General features: G+C 42.1%; 1 protein-coding gene across 1 annotated transcript in view; it reads right to left on the reverse strand.

Annotated features, from left to right (window-relative positions):
- Positions 1-7274: 7274 nt before the first annotated feature.
- Positions 7275-16468, reverse strand: part of Tpmt (thiopurine S-methyltransferase) — a 20185-nt gene continuing 10991 nt past the window's right edge. The window contains exons 6-9 of the mRNA XM_031359333.1: positions 14013-14087; positions 11114-11199; positions 9183-9227; positions 7275-7609 (exon numbers count right to left, since the gene is read on the reverse strand). Of these exons, the coding sequence (XP_031215193.1) occupies positions 7497-7609; positions 9183-9227; positions 11114-11199; positions 14013-14087 (319 nt within the window). The 3' untranslated portion in view covers positions 7275-7496. The remainder of the gene's footprint in view (positions 7610-9182; positions 9228-11113; positions 11200-14012; positions 14088-16468) is intronic.

Consider the following 16468-nt stretch of genomic DNA (forward strand, 5'->3'; position numbering starts at 1 on the left):
GACTGACCTTGATGAATCCCTTACTTGTGTCTAACTCGTCTCTGCTCCAGCATTGCATCAAAACTATTCAAAGACCCCAACTCATTGCTGACTGCAGCTGAGCTGTGTCCTCTAGAGATGACCAACAGCTTGCTGCCTGCTCAACCGCCTTCTCTCTCTGCCTTCTTAGGCCTTTGCCGCCTCTGAGAGGCCACAGGTGGCACTACACCATGAGCATTGCAGGCTGGCTTGGGTAGCTTTGCGCACAGGACACACAGTCTCCTCCAGGGCGTTCATTACTAGGAAGCACCTAACCAGGAGCTTGACTTTTTTTTTTTTTTTGAGTCAGGGTCTCATGTAGCTCATGTTGGCTTCACACTGGTTATGAGGCTGGGGCTGGGCTTGAGCTCATGATCCTCCTGCCTCTACCATCCTAGTCCTAGGACTACAGGTGCTTTCTACTATGCCAGTCCAGATATTAAGTTAAAGGGATGGCATTTGATTGGCAGTTAAGGTTTTCTCAGTTATGCAAGGCTTCCAGATTCAGAAGTGGAAAACAAAACCAAGGTTTGAGTCTCACATTTTAGGGTTCTTGGCAATCACGATCTTCAGACTTTGCCTCCATCCCATGGAATCTACCAGTTTCCACTCTGGCGTGCGTTTCCACCAGCCTAAGCTGACAGCCCAGTCTTTCTTCTGTGTGATCAAGGGTACGGAGTCTAGTTGAAAGCCTGGTCCATTTTAAAGCTTGCACTCTGTCTTCATCCCTTTTTATTGCTTTTGTCTCTGAAGAGACACACTAAGTTCCACCTCTGGGTTTGCTCTGTACTGTGCTAAGCACAGACCTAACAGGCTCGCACTGCATTTGCTGGGTGATGGCCATCATCAGGACAGGAGGAAGTAACCAAAGACTTAAACTTGGATGTGGTGCGGTACACCTTTACTCCCAGAGCTTGGGAGGTAAAGGCCAGCCAAGGCTACATAGCGAGGCCTGGTTTCAAATAAGGAAATAATAAAGATTAGGCAGGTAACTCCATGATAGAACACGTTGCTTACAACCAACAGTGGCACTGACGAATCAAAAACAAAACAAAACAAAAAACCTTTGCTTTGCTTTTGAGAGGTATTTAGTTATTCAGGAAAGGTCAGAAGAACTTAAAGGCGTTGCAGATGTGCCATGGAACCTGTACTGAGAACATACATTTGTAAAATCACAAGCCTGGAAAGGCAGACCAGGAAAGATGGAAAGAAAACAGCGGTGGTGTCTCTAGTGCTCCTGTTTTTCCTTGGTCGTCCACCCTAGGCTTTCCAGGTTTTCAGATATTAAGATTATTTTGTAGTACTAGGGATTAAACCTGGGGCTTCACATATACTAAACAAACACTCTACCACTGAGCTGTACCCCAAACCTAGTACATTATTATTTAACATTTATTTTTAAATCTTTATTTATGTGATGTGTGTTATTTGCATATATGTGTGTGCCACTTATGTGAGGGTATTCACGGCAGAACAAAGAGGGACCTGGGGTTACAGATAGTCCTGAAGTGCCTTACATGGGGGCTAAAAACTGAACTCAGCTCCTCTGGAAGAGCAGTGCGTGCTCTGAACCACCAAGCCACTGCACCAGCTCCCAGCATGCTGTTTTTATCATTTAAATATAAATAAATGCTTACCTCTTAAAAAATACTACAGCAGGCAGTGGTGGCGCACGCCTTTAATCCCAGCACTTGGGAGGCAGAGGCAGGCGGATCTCTGTTTTGAGGACAGCCTGGTCTACACAGCAAGTTCCAGGACCTGTCTCAAAAAGTCAAACCAAAAAACCAAAACCCAAACCAAAAACTGCTTCTGATGGCTGCCCTCCCCACCTGTTCTTCAGCACTCAGCAGATTTTCAGGAGGTAGATTTTTAAAAATTTTATATATTAGAGTTACACAGTCAGGAATGAGGACTGTATACTGAAAACAGAATGACCATGGTTAAGGATCACATATATGAATCCTCTCACAGGCCAATTATTAACTCAGCTACTCAGTGGATTTGTAATCTGTTTGCAAGGAATAAAACATTAGATGACACATGGTAGAAAGCAGGAGCTGTATGAGTTAAAGACAGCTTTAATAAAAGCATCCAGAGCCATGCGGGTGATGGCAAATGCCTTGAATCCCAGCACTTGGGATTAAGGAGATGAGTACGAGGACAGCCTGGTCTACACACTGAGTTTCAGGGCAGCCAGGGCTACTAGGAAGAACCCTGTCTTGAGAAACAAAGCATCCAGAAATCTTTCTTTAAAAAAAAAAAATCTGTCTCGGGCTGGTGAGATGGCTCAGCAGGTAAGAGCACTGACTGCTCTTCCTAAAGTCCTGAGTTCAAATCCCAGCATCCACATGGTGGCTCACAACCACCCATAATGAGATCTGATGCCCTCTTCTGGTTTGTCTGAAGATAGCTACAGTGTACTTATTTAGAATAATAAATCTTTGGGCCGGAGCAAGCAGGGACATAGCGAGTGGGGCCAACGGGAGCGAGCATGGTCAACCGAGCGAGCAGGGTTGACTGGAGTGAATGTCAGTTCCCAACAACCAGATGAAGGTTCACAACTATCTGTACAGCTACAGTGTGTACTCATATACATGAAATAAATAAATCTTAAAAAAATCTGTTTCTCTGTGTCTCTCTTTGTCTCTGTTCTCTGTGTATCTCTCTCTGTCTCTCTGTGTCTCTGTCTCTATATCTCTTTCTCTGTCTCTCTTTGTCTGTCTCTCTGTGTCTCTGTGTCTTTCTCTGTCTTTCTGTCTGTCTGTCTCTCCATTTTGCGTGAGCATGCATGTATGCATACACTCACACACACACACACACACACACACACACACACACACTCTACACCTCACTCCCATAATCACACTAGTTACTTTTCTTATTGATGTGACCAAATACAATACACAAACTACTTAAGGAAGAAGTGGGGAGTCTGGGTCATAGTTTGAGGGAAGACATGGTGGAAGGCTTAGACTGAAGTAGCCGGCATGTCCTGCATCTGATTGTTCAGTGCCACTGAAAAGGAAGCAGAGAGAGTGTGGGCTAAACCAGGCCTGGCTACAAAACAGTAAAACCTGCCCCCAGTGACCTACTTTTTTCAGCTAGCCCCGTCTCTTAAGGGTTCCAGAAACTTCCAAGACTGCCTCCTTCCGGAGACCAAGTGTTCAGACTGTAAGAAAATTCACATCCAAATCGTAACATGCATGATAAACACACACTGAAAGAGCTCTCTTGAGCAAATGTTTTCCAGGCCACCTTCTGTGGTCCTGACCATAAGTCCTTTCCTGATCTCCTGCCTGCCAGTGGAGCTTTGGTTACACTCCCTGTGTGTTCTTTCCTCATCAAGTACACAGCCGGACTAGGACACTCTTTCCTTGTTTCCGCCCATCTGCAGTTGTTAGGACTGAGTTTGTGTGTTCAAGCATGCAAAGTGGGGAAGTTAATAAATCACCAGATAGGGCACAGAGGCTTGGCCAGTCTAGTATTTAAGCTACGAAATTTTATAAAAGGCACTTTTGGAAAATCCCAGGAATAATTCAACCCTTGTAACTTGATGTATATATAGTGTTTCCAATCTCAAGGCTTTTAAAGTCAGAACTCCCCCAGTGAGGACATATATTACACAAAAGGTTGACTGTATAAAGCTAACTCATTTGTGTCATTTAAGACTCTTTATGTTTGAATTATGGAAACGAACTCCGGCCAGTTCATGAAGAGAGGAGTCTCTCATACAGCATGGGACTGTCTTCCTTAAACTGGGAAGCAGGGTCTTGGGAAGGGAAAAACCAGTGGGTGGGGCAGAATGCTAGTGGCCCTCCACTGTTCTTGTCTCCATTTCTTAGTTCTGTGGTAGGCCATGGTGACCAGAGAGGTCCTGGCTGGACCCATTAGTCCTGCTCTCTGAGCAAGCAGCTTGTCTTTCCAGCTCTGAGCTATTAAGAAAAAAAACCTGTAAAGAGAATTGAATGGGCCCAGCTCAGTGACTCAACTGGATACAAAGGTGAAGTCAGATACTCATGAATTCTAAAGTCCGCTCTGAGACCAGGCAGGTTCCAGAGAAGCAAGTCTGACCAGGATATTTGAATAGGTCCATGGCAGAAGGTATCTAAGCACCCTAAATGCTGCTACTGGAGAGGATGTGAGGTCAACACAGCATTAAAGAAGTTTATACAAAATTTAACATAAAAATACATATATATAGTGGAAACTTAAGGATTCTTTGGAGAGTCAGTCGTGTTGGATGGTGTTTTCTGGGGCAAACACATGAAGGAGTGTTTTCCTGAAGTGGACACAAGTGAAAGGATGTTCTGCTAAAGCAAACATGTGAAAGGACATGTGATGTGATGAAGGATCCTTCACTAGCATCATGCATGTATTGATCCATCTTACATTGCATAATGGAGCTTCATTTGTCAGGACTCCTAGAGAACACACCAAAAGACTGCTGGTAGTGTGCTGAAGTTTCTGGCTGCTTCCTTAGGCTCTGGGCTGATCTGCAGAGTGGTGTCTGCTAAGACAGATGTGCATGCTGAGGCAAGACCCGTGGAGGGAGCATAAAAGGACTCCATGGACAGTGAGGGAAGGTGAGCTAGGCTTGCTTCTAGAGCTAGCTGTGCAACGCTTATTGGTCTTGCGTCTTTGCTGATCTTCCCTTCCCTGAGAGAGGCACCGCTGAGAACTTCTTTGGTGTCTCTCCTGGTCCCTCCTGCTGACTCATGCTGAGGCTGAGGCCTGGCTGTCTCTGTTAGGTAGTGCCACCTCTGCTGATGCCACCACCATATGGATACTGGGAACCAAACCTGTGTGTTTTGGATGAGTAGCAAGCGCTCTTAACCACTAAGCCTTCTCTCCAGCTCCAAGTTTAATGTGTGAAAGACTCTAGGGAGAATATAGTACACAGCTTTCATCAGGTTTTTTTTTTTTGTTTTTTTTTTGTTTTTTTTTTTTAAGACAGGGTTTCTCTGTGTAGCCCTGGCTGTCCTGGAACTCATTTTGTAGGCCAGGCTGGCCTTCAACTCAGAAATCTGCCTGCTTCTGCCCCCAAGCACTGGGATTAAAGGCGTGTGCCACCATACTCAGCTCAGCTTTCACCAATTTTAAACGGTGTTCTTAGTAGCAACCATCACCTTAGTATGTATACAAATATGCACATATATATATACACATATATTAACCAATTTTTAATGTATATTACTGCATTAACATGAGTTAAAAATATAAACTCCTCAGAAGTTATGAGGTACAGATGTGTGTGTGTGTATATATATATGTGTGTGTGTGTATATAAGATATACACATATAACACATATATACATATATATATACATGTATATACATGTATATACATATATATACACACACATATGTGTGTGTGTATATATATATATATAGATAGATAGATCTGATTTAACAAAATGTGATTGCTAATAAAAACTGACAAATTCTGAACCTAAACTTTCACAATAGACAGCTTTAGACCACTTACTTAAGTAAGACTAAAAGAAAAAAAATTAACAAATTCAGGAAAAATATTTTTAAAAGCTTTTATACTTACAGTTGTGAGGAAAATAAACCTTTCCATATAGGTTGATTAAATTTTTTTTTACATTTTTTGATTCTGTTACATATAGAATTATACAATTGGAGAAGCTGGTGAAGATGTGGTCCCAGACCTAAGTAGATTAAGATTTATAGCAAAGTATATATATATATTTTTTTTGTTTGTTTGTTTGTTTTTCGAGACAGGGTTTCTCTGTGTAGCCCTGGCTGTCCTGGAACTCACTCTGTAGACCAGGCTGGCCTCAAACTCAGAAATCTGCCTGACTCTGCCTCCCATGTGCTGGGATTAAAGGCATGCGCCACCAACCACCTGGCGCAAAGTATAATTTTTAATAAAAAATTTAGACTACCCCAAATCCTGATAAATCTTATATTTCCACACAGAATATGGTTTTTGTTTACTTATAGAAGAAATACATGCTGACTATAAAAAAGACACATGAGTATTTAATGCTACTAGTCATACAATCTTTAAAGAATTGATTGACTTATAACATTTTACTGTGTGATTTCATTTTTAAAAAGTCATGGGGTGGGGCTGGCGAGATGGCTCAGCGGGTAAGAACACCAACTGCTCTTCTGAAAGTCCTGAGTTCGGATCTTCTGGTGTGTCTGAAGACAGCTACAGTGAATTACACCAGAGCGAGCGGGGCCGGAGCAAGTATTCAATTCCCAGCAGCCACACACATGATAGCTCATGGCCATCTGTACAGCTACAGTGTACTCATACACATAAAATAAAAATAAAAATAAATCTTTAAAAAAAGTCACGAGCAAAGATCTGAATGTTGCATGAGGAAAAAAAATTAAGTGATTCTATTTTTAACTGTGATGGTTTATATGTGTTCAGCCCAGGGAATGGCACTATTCCTGGGCTAATGCCCTGTTGGAGGAGGTGTGGCCTTGTTGGAGTAGGCGTGTCACTGTGGATGTGGGCTTTAAGACCCTCATCCTTCAGAAGATCAAAAGATAGGATCAACAGGAGAGATTGCTACATTCCCAATGATATATGAAGCTCATTTAAAGAAGCAGCTGACCCATGATCGTTCTAGAAAGTTCAGCCCCAGCATGCAGAACTTCTCCAGTATGAAGATGGTCATCTTAAGAACCTTCTTGTACCAAAGGGAACTGAAATGAAGCCACACACGGTGTCCCTGGCAGGTGTGGCTGGGATTGGCAAGACTATTCTGTTGAAAAATTTAATGCTTGTCTGGTCAGAAGGCTTGGCATTTCAGAACAAATTCTCCCACATCATCTACTTCTGCTGCCAAGATGTGAAGCAACTGAAGACAGCAAGCCTGGCTGGGCTGATCTCCAGAGACTGGCCCAGTCAGTCCCTCAGCTCCCATGGAGGAGATCCTATCCCAACCTGAGAAACTTGTTATTTAGCACTGACAGCTTAGAAGGGATGGGATTTCACCAAACAGGAGTCCGAGCTGTGTGGCGAGGGCATGGAGAAGTGGCTAGCAAATGTATTGCTCAGACAGTATTCTGGTGTCACCAAGTGTGAGACCTTGTCTCATCACTAGAGCCTGCTAGGACCTGGCTGAAATCCCCAGGAACAATCAGAAACTGAGTTGCCTAAATGTTTCAGAGAATATTCTAGAAGACTCTGGTGTGAAGCTGCTGTGTAACATTATAAAACACCCCAAGTTTCTTCTCGGTTATGATGTTTTGTGCAGCAATAGAAACCCTGGTTAAGACATTAACCCTCAACATAATTTTTAATTGTTCAAAAACTCATACAGGGATTGATTGGGTATTTTTTGTTTGTTTGGTTGGTTTGTTGGTTGGTTTTCTATTTGTTTTTTCCAGATAGGGTCTCTCTGGCTGTCTTGGAACTCACTTGTAGACCAGCATAGCCTGCTGAGATAAAGGTATGCTCCACTACCAGGCTGGTTTTTTTTTTTTTTTTTTTTTTACTTCTCTGTAAGGAGATACAATTTTTCAATAATGTAGTCAATTCCCCAGGTTTGATGTCTTTCTTCAAAAGCATCCACCTCCTCAAGGCACTGCATGCTGCATTTTGTACCTGAAGTAAGAAGGTAACAGTTAAAACACTGGGAAAGGCGTCAGCTGTGTTTCTAGAGAGGCTCCCGAGGACTTTGTGGCTACAATCCTTCTCTCTTTTGTGTTGTATCTGTGTGCACATAAATGCATGGATGTGAGTTCGGCAGCCAGGGGCTGATGCTTGCTGAGGCAGGATCTCTCCCTGATCCCAAAGCTCATAACATGCCAGGGGGCTTTGGGATCTCCCTGTGCTAAGGATGCGAAGATCACAGTCATGAGCAAGCAGGTCTGGCTTTGATGTGTGTGTGGAGAATACAAACTTGGGTCTTCATGCATAGCTGGCACTTCACCACTACATCTTCCTAGCCCCTTCTAGCTTGGGTTTTTTTTTCTTTTTTTTTTTTTGAGACATGAGTCTCATGTAAACTTAGCTGGCCTGAATTCACTATGTAAAAAGGGTGGCCTTGATCTTCTGGTACTCCAACTCTAGCCTCTAGGCTACAGGTGGTGTGGCCAGTAAAAAGGCACACTAGGGAGACTAGTCCCTTTTCTAGGATAAAACAGTCTCCCACGAAAGGCTTTCTACTCTTTACATTTTATATACTTTAATTGCGCGTACTATAATAGTTCTCTAGCAACTCAAAAGTTAACTGTTATCTTTCTTCATTTATTTTTATTTAATTCTTTTGTTGTTGTTTTTTGTTGTTGTTGTTGTTGTTGTTGTTGTTTTCGAGACAGGGTTTCTCTGTGTAGCCCTGGCTGTCCTGGAACTCACTCTGTAGACCAGGCTGGCCTCAAACTCAGAAATCTGCCTGACTCTGCCTCCCAAGTGCTGGGATTAAAGGCATGCGCCACCACTGCCCTGTTAATTCTGTGATTTTCAACAGGCTTTTCTCCTGGTCCAGACTCAGGCTGGTCTTGAACTTGCTTTTCTCCTGACTCAGCTGCCTGACTGCTGGGATTATAGTTGTGCCCACCATATTTGATTTGCTAGCTTTTTTTTTTTTTTTTTTTTTTTAATTTAAAGAGAGCATAACTGGGGCCAGAAGATGGTTTAGCAGCTAACACACTTCCTTTCTCACACAAGATCCAAGTTTGCTCACAACTGCCTGGAACTCCAGAGCCCGGGGTTCTGATGTCTCTGGCCTCTATAGACCTGTGTACATACCCATACAGACACATATACACACAAACATGGTTAAAATAATTAAAGTAAATCTTTAGGGAGTATAATGTCTACCCTATGATAAGGGTGCCTGTTGCCTGCCTGACAATCTGAGTCAATGCACAGGACTGAGGGAGAGAACTGGCTTCCTGCAGGTTGTACTGTGACCTGCACATGTCACACTCATACACACATATACACACATGCACACACTTACACACATATATATGTACATATACATACATATATATACATATGCACATATACACATATACACATTCATACACATGTATACATGCATATCAACGTACACACATATGCACATACATACACACATACACACATACTCACATATACTCACACACATACACTCACACACATACATACTCATGCAGAGAGGCACATATTATAAAAAAGAATATTAACTTACCAAATAACCTTTTAAGTTCAGCATCTGGAACATAAAATGGTGGGCCTAGGAAAAAGAAGTGTGATGAAGAATAATTTTCTTTCCCAACAGTAATTCCAAAGACAAACAAATTCTTGGGGTTCCCTTCTCAGCTTAGTTCAGAGATGTCATGGATAGTTACTCTGTAAACCACTCAGGAACCCAGATAGGTGAGAATGAAGCATGCCTTTCTGGTTGTTTTGTTTTATTGAGGGGTGTGTGTGTACAATTTAAGGACGGGGTCTTCTGTAGCTCAGACTGGCCTCGAACTCACTATGTGTCTAAGAATGACCTTGAACTTCTGATTCCCCCACCCCTGCTGTCTCTTTCTCCCGAGTGCTGAAATTACAAGCTGGCACTGTTGTGCCATAGTGCACATAGTGCTGCAGACCGACTCAGAGACTTCATGCCTGCTAGGCAAGCACTCTACCCACTGAGCTCCAAGCCTGGTCCCTGATCGGGCTCTTGTGTTATCTCTTATCAAAGATCAGAGTGGGGCTATCACACTTTCCCTTGGGTGTCCTTTGCCTTCTGACCTTTGTCCTTTGTCGTTTCTGCCTCCATTACCTTCTCGCTCCTTCTGCCTGTAGTGGAGACACTAAAGACTCATCTTTTCATGAGGTTTTTAGATCTGGGGTTGTCAAATAAAGCAACAACAAAAGACTATCATACATAAATATTAATTAAATGGGGGCATTTCTTTTAAAAAGCTCAATTAAAAACCAAACAACGCAAGATGTGCTAGTTCACACCTGTAAACCCAACATGTAGGGAATCAAGGTGGCAGGGTCAAGAGTTCAGGGACCAGCCTGGGCTACAATGGCAGTTTCCTTTGCAAACAAAACCCAAGGAAGCAGTTGTGGTTCCAGCACTCAGCGGGTGGTGGAGGAGGAGAGCTTGGGGCCTGGAAACCGGCCAACTAAGCCAACAACCTTCTCCCCCAAACACGAAATCAAGGAGTCTTACAAGTAAAAGTCTGCTATTTGATTTTAACTCCTTCATGAAAATATGAATCTGTCCAAGAAAAATACTAAGCTTCCCTGTGCAGGCTGGGCTGTGTCTCAGTGGGAGAGCACTTGCCTAGCAGCGAGAAAGCCCTAGGGTCCAACCTGGGTGCTGTAAAAGCTTCCTCCCAAAGCAATAAGATACATCAGATGAAAATATCCTTTCTAGACATTCAAGATCAAAGAGTCAGGCCAGGGATGGATGCAATACTAGGCTTGCCCAGCAGGCACAACACCCTGGATTTGACCCTACCAATGCCAAATGCTATACAAGACAAAACCTAAGAGGACAGTAGTAGCATACAATAGACAAAAGGTTAGCTAGGTGTGGTGGCCCGTGTCATAGTCCAGGCACTAGGGAGACAGAAGCACAAAGATCTTGAGTTTGAAGCTAGCCTAGGCTACAGTAAGTTCCAGACCAGGCTGAGCTTTAAAGTGAGACCTTGTCTCAAAATCAAAAACAACCCACATTATTTTAGAGACTTTCCTACAACCCCACAGTTCCTCATGCCTCTTCCTTGTGTGTCGGAATTCCCGTGGGGATGTATTTGAGTGTGTATCAACATTCACCACATGCAGCTCCACCTCTGGGGACAGCACAGCCACCCAACACCCGTAGCAGGGCAACCATGTTTCTTTCTCTTAATCTAGGGCTCATGAGCTATCTCTTTACACTAATCATCCATTTCTTCCTTCTACAGTTTGAACAATAACTGTTGAACAAAATACAAAAGGAGTATAAGAAAACATGGACAATGTGCAAGAGTACACTGTTCTCATTAGCCCAGAATTATCTTCATGCACATAAGCAGTGTGCTCACCTTGAGATAAGACAGGGAAAAAGAATTCTTACATGTTCATAGAATTGAATCGGGGAAATTAGGCAAACAAAACCAAAACAAGTGTTACCTGCGTGCTTTGTTGGATCATAAGAAAGGACAGCCACAAGGTACTGAAACTCTTTTCTCAGCAGGGACAGCATTACATCTGCATAGCTAGAAAGAGCACACACAAAAAAAGTATGTTTCATTTCTCTATAGAGATGAAGCTGGAGGGGACAAGAGGTGATAAAGGAAGCCAGTATTTACTATCAACTCTACATAATAAAAGTTGTCAATAATCGTATAAATCTGTGTGGTGATTTGAATGAGAATGGCTCCCTAGAGGCTCCTATACTTGAATACTGGTCCCCAGTTGGTGGAATTATTTGGGAGGTGTGGCCTCGTTGTAGGAGGCATGTCCCTGGGGTGGGCTTTGAGTTTTCAAAAGCCCATGCCAGGCCCAGCTAGGCCCAGTCTTGCTCCCTCTCTGCCCACTGCCTACAGCTTTGGATGTAAGCTTCCAGCTACTGCTCTAGGACTATGCCTGTCTACCTGCTGCCATGCCCTGCCACAATGGCCATAGACTAACCCTCTGAAATGGCAAGCTTTCTTTTGTTTTTCCTCATGAAATACAGAAATGTTTATTTCTTCTGCTTTTTTTTTTTTAAGTTTTATTGCAATATGATGAGAAAAGTTACATGATTTCAATTCATCTGAATTTGTTAACGTTTAAAAACATATATTAAGTAAATAGAATTAAATCATATTCTTGTTTCCCTTTTATACCCCAACTCCTCCCAGAGACCCCCCCTTCAATACCCGCAATACCTTTTTTTGTCATATTCTTTAAAATTTATAAAGTATTATAAAAATAAAAATGAGTATTATAAAAGTTGTTTGATATAAAACAACAATCAATTTAACAATCTTTTATGTAGATGCTTGTCTACAGCAATACTGAAAATACAAACGTTTTTCTCAATATAAATTTTAAATAACTCCAAACATTTTAACTGTATATTTCAAAATAATACATCACTACTAATACTTTCTTAAATGAACATGAATATATAAAGTGTTTTGTTTGTTTGTTTGTTTTGTATTTAGTAGAGCTTAAAATCTTGGCTCTTACTGTGGTAACTTAATATAAGAGTTACAAATGTCAAGCAAAGCATTCAGTCTCACTCTTTGTTGTTCTTTTACAAGCCCCCTCCCAATGTAATTGTCTATACTACTTTTGGGTACATAAATACTTTTAAAATACATAAGCTATTCTGAAAACTATAATATAGTGTAAAAACATGAAATAAACAATACTACTAATAGAGAGGCTGAGATAGGAGAAGCAAGATCTCAAGACCATTATGTTGTACACAGCAAGACACTGTCACAAACAAACAAGCTGAAAGAAATATGGATTGTATAATATTGGACCTATTTCTCCAATTTCCAAATTAGAGAGACCATTGTATGGCAATCAACAAGTTTCTAATTCCTCATGTTTTTGGATTTCAATTGATTAGGATATGTTGGTAATATTAATTTTCATTTTAAGATATTAAGAAAAAGTAATTGTTAATTCCTGTTGTTTTTGTTGCTAGAGGAGGAATTAGGTTTGTGTGGATTTGTTGAAAGATTACTTTCTTGCTTCTTCTAGGGTTTAGTTTTGCTCTTTATGTTGGTGTTTTCCATCTATTATCTTTTGTAGGGCTGGATTTGTGGAAAGATTTGTTTTGTCATGGAATATCTTGTTTTCTCCACCTATGGTAATTGAGAGTTTTGCTGGGTATATTATTTTTTAAATAATAATAAAAAATGGTGTCACTGAGATGGACTCTGAACATTGGCCATGTGTGAAGAGCCTGCCTCTGTGTAATGAGTAATTCAGTATCCAACCTGCCAAATTCAAGGAGACACACATGTGGTATTACTTACACAGGAAAGGGGGATTGCATTTCTCTCACAGGCTTCCCTAACTTTACTTTCTAGTGAGGCTAGTTATAATTATGACCATCCAAAGTATCAACAAGTACTCTTGTAATGACAGCCAGTAGTTTATAGTTCTCTGTAGTTAACACTTCTCACAGATTTCATTGCTCCTATTTGTCTGTCTATCATCCATCTATCATCTATTGATCTATCCATCCATCTATCCATCCATTATCTATCTATCGTCTATCATCCATCCACCCAGTATCTATCATCTATCATTCTATCCATCCATCCATCTATTCATCCATCACCTATCATCTATTGATCTATCCATCCATTACCTATCTATCCATCCATTACCTATCTATCCATCTATCATCTATCTATCTATCTATCTATCTATCTATCTATCTAATATCTATCTAACCATCCATCTATCATCTATTATCTATTTATCTCTCTATCCATCCATCTACTTATCCAACCATCCATCCATCCATCTATCTATTGACATAGTTTCATGGGCTTATTATGAGGCCCAGGTTTGCCTCAAACTCCCAATCCTTATGCCTCACCCTCCCCAGTGCTGGGATCACCAGTATGCACAGCCACACCTGGCTCACATATTTTTCTTTGACTTGCCACAGCAACTCTTGGAGACCATTTAACGTGAAGTTCTGAGCAAACTCAGCAGGTACTGTCAGGTACTAGCTGCCTAACTTGGGACGTATCTCTGACTTTAAATTTCTCATGTGCAAACTGGAATTGTAGACCACATCTATGTCAAAGGGGTGCCATGCTAATTATATGAGCATTAACACACAAAATATTTCTAACGATGCCCGGCACAGGATGAGAGTCCAACCCGTGTTAGCAGTGGTTAGGTGCTGAAATAGTCTCAGGGTGCAGAGGAATAAACTGAGGCCTAGAAAACCACATAGTACTTTGGTCAAAGCTTGCAAAGTAACTGACCCACTGGCTTCATACATACTTTAATTTTCCTCAGACTCAGCTCAACACAAAGGAAAGCAAGTCAACTGAAGAAATGAACTTACCGATCACGATCACCTGGATTGATAGCCACTAATGCTCCTCTGTCCCAAATCCTGTCAAACTTGCCGACGTTTGCTCTGCTCAAAAGACAGGGAAAAGGTGGTTACATTTTATCTGAAAGAGGTCAAATCTCAAACATGATGTCTGGGGTTCCCCAAGAGGCATGTTGGGACATCACCCCTCACCAAGGTCTCAGTGTCTCACGCTTGCTTTTCTTTATAGGCATTAGAGGGTGCACTGACCCACTTGAGGGTGCACTGACCCACTTGAGGGTGCACTGACCCACTTGTGGGAATGTCCACCTCCTAACTTCCACAGCATTCTGTTTCGCTTTGACTTGGAAAGAGGAGGGAGGAGCAGAGGGCAGTGACTGACAGCTCTGCTGCTAGCCCCCGGCTCAGGCATCAGGCTCAGGTAGCATCCTGCCTCCTGTGCCTTGTAATTGGCTTGGTACCGGGTCAGGTGCCAGGTGGCAAACAGCCTTCCTCTCCCTAGCTTCACCCTACCGGCTCTGCATCACAGTAAGGATTTGGAAAGTCGGGGGCCTATCCCCACAAAGCAGAAAGACGAGCCTTTGGTAAGAGCAGATGCAGGACAACAATTCGTGAAGCTGCAGAAGTGCACAGGAGTAGTGAACAGATCTACACCCACCTTATCACTGCCCAGCAGGGCCCACCTTTGTTACTGTTATTGTTGTTGTAGTTATTATTATTATCATCATCATCACTTGTAGTGAGAATTTCAGTTTCTTTAAAAATACAGAAATGTTGTATATTTTCTTTTTTAACCCCAGATGTGAGGCCGCTTCAGATTTTCCATAGCAGCTGACAATGCTCTAGCAGGGGTGTGGTTTTACCAGCTGCAGATAGTTTCTGTGAGAATATGACATTTGGAATTCTGGGAATGTGCCAGAGGATATATAAATGCTAGGGCCCCAAGACAGTGGGTTGTGGTTGATTGTTGTTTGTCAAGAAGTCGTGCACAAAGAGATGAGGAGAAGAAATTAAATATCCTGACTTATAAGATTAAACTTGCCCCTAAGGAACTCAATGCCCCTAATTAGCAGAAAGTGGTCTAAGGATAAAGTTGTTCCCTTTCCCCTCTACCCTTTCTCTCCTACCTAGTTTTAGGGGGTCGAAAGGGTAGAGGAGGAGGGGTGGAGAAGGGTAAAAGAAAAAAAGAACCCACGAAATAGCCAAAAGTCCAGCTACAATTATTACTATTATTATTATTACTATTACTATTATTATTATTATTATTATTATTATTATTATTATTATTGTGTGGTGTGTGTGTATGCGTGTGTGTAGAAGCACATGCATACTAAGATGTGCATGCGGAGGTCAAAGAACAACTTTCAGGAGTGAGCTTTTTCCTTCCGTTGTGGGTTTTGAGGACTGAACTTAGGTCATCAGGCTTGTATGACAAGCACCTTACCCTCTGGGCCACCTTGCTGGACCAAGGTCCACTTTTTCTTTGAAATAGTCCTGGATAGCCTAGAACTTTATATCTAGACTGGCCTGGCCTCCAACTCACAGAGATCTGCCTGTTTCAAGTGCTGCATTGAAGGCGTGTGCCATCGCTCCCTTTTAAATGAACAAACGGATGGTTCAGTGGATAAGTGCTAACCACTAAGCCCAAGGCTATGAGTGTAGGCATAATGTTACTGTGCACTGTGTATAGATTATCCTTCTATTATTCAGATGCTAATTTCTCTGCTCCCATGTTTGGTTGCAATCCGAACATGGCACTGTAATGCTTATTCTAAGCATCTCCTGCCGGAATGTTGTGTAAACACTAATCCCCATTTATTCTCTGATTTGTCAATAAAAGCCAATCAGCCAATAGGAGTTAAGAGCTGGGCTTCTGATTTTAGTGAGGGGAGGGACAGAGAGAGGATTCACCATGAAGAAAGGGTGCAGGAGCCACCACGGGAACACACCTGGAGCAGAGGGAGCCAGATTTGAAATGCAAATCTCTCAGGGATTTTGGCTGGGAGGTAGTCAGATTAGAGGATTAGAATGGGTTAATGAATGCTCAGATATTGTGCCATAAAGTTTGATTAAATAAATTGTATAGTCTCTGTCTCATTTATTTGGGAGCTAGGAAGAATAAAGAAAAAACTGTCACATTTAAAATTGCTCTAACACATGAGTTCAGAGAACCAGAAGCCATGTAAAAGCAAGACATGTAACCCCAGTGCTCCTATACTGAGCTGGGAGGTGGAGGCAGGAGAATCCCCAGAAGTTTGAAGCCCAGTATGAGTATAAAGCAGCTGTGAAACTCTGTCTCAAACAGGGTGGAAGGCAAGAACTGGCATCCAAGGCTGTCCTCTGACCGCCACTAATGTGCTACGGCATGCACACACTCAGTCACATACACTCACACTTTCACACACAGTCACATACACTCACACTCTCACACACACTCAGTCACATACACTCACACTCTCACACAT

This window comes from Mastomys coucha, unplaced genomic scaffold (assembly GCF_008632895.1).
Source record: "Mastomys coucha isolate ucsf_1 unplaced genomic scaffold, UCSF_Mcou_1 pScaffold7, whole genome shotgun sequence".
NCBI classification, from domain to species: Eukaryota; Metazoa; Chordata; class Mammalia; order Rodentia; family Muridae; genus Mastomys; species Mastomys coucha.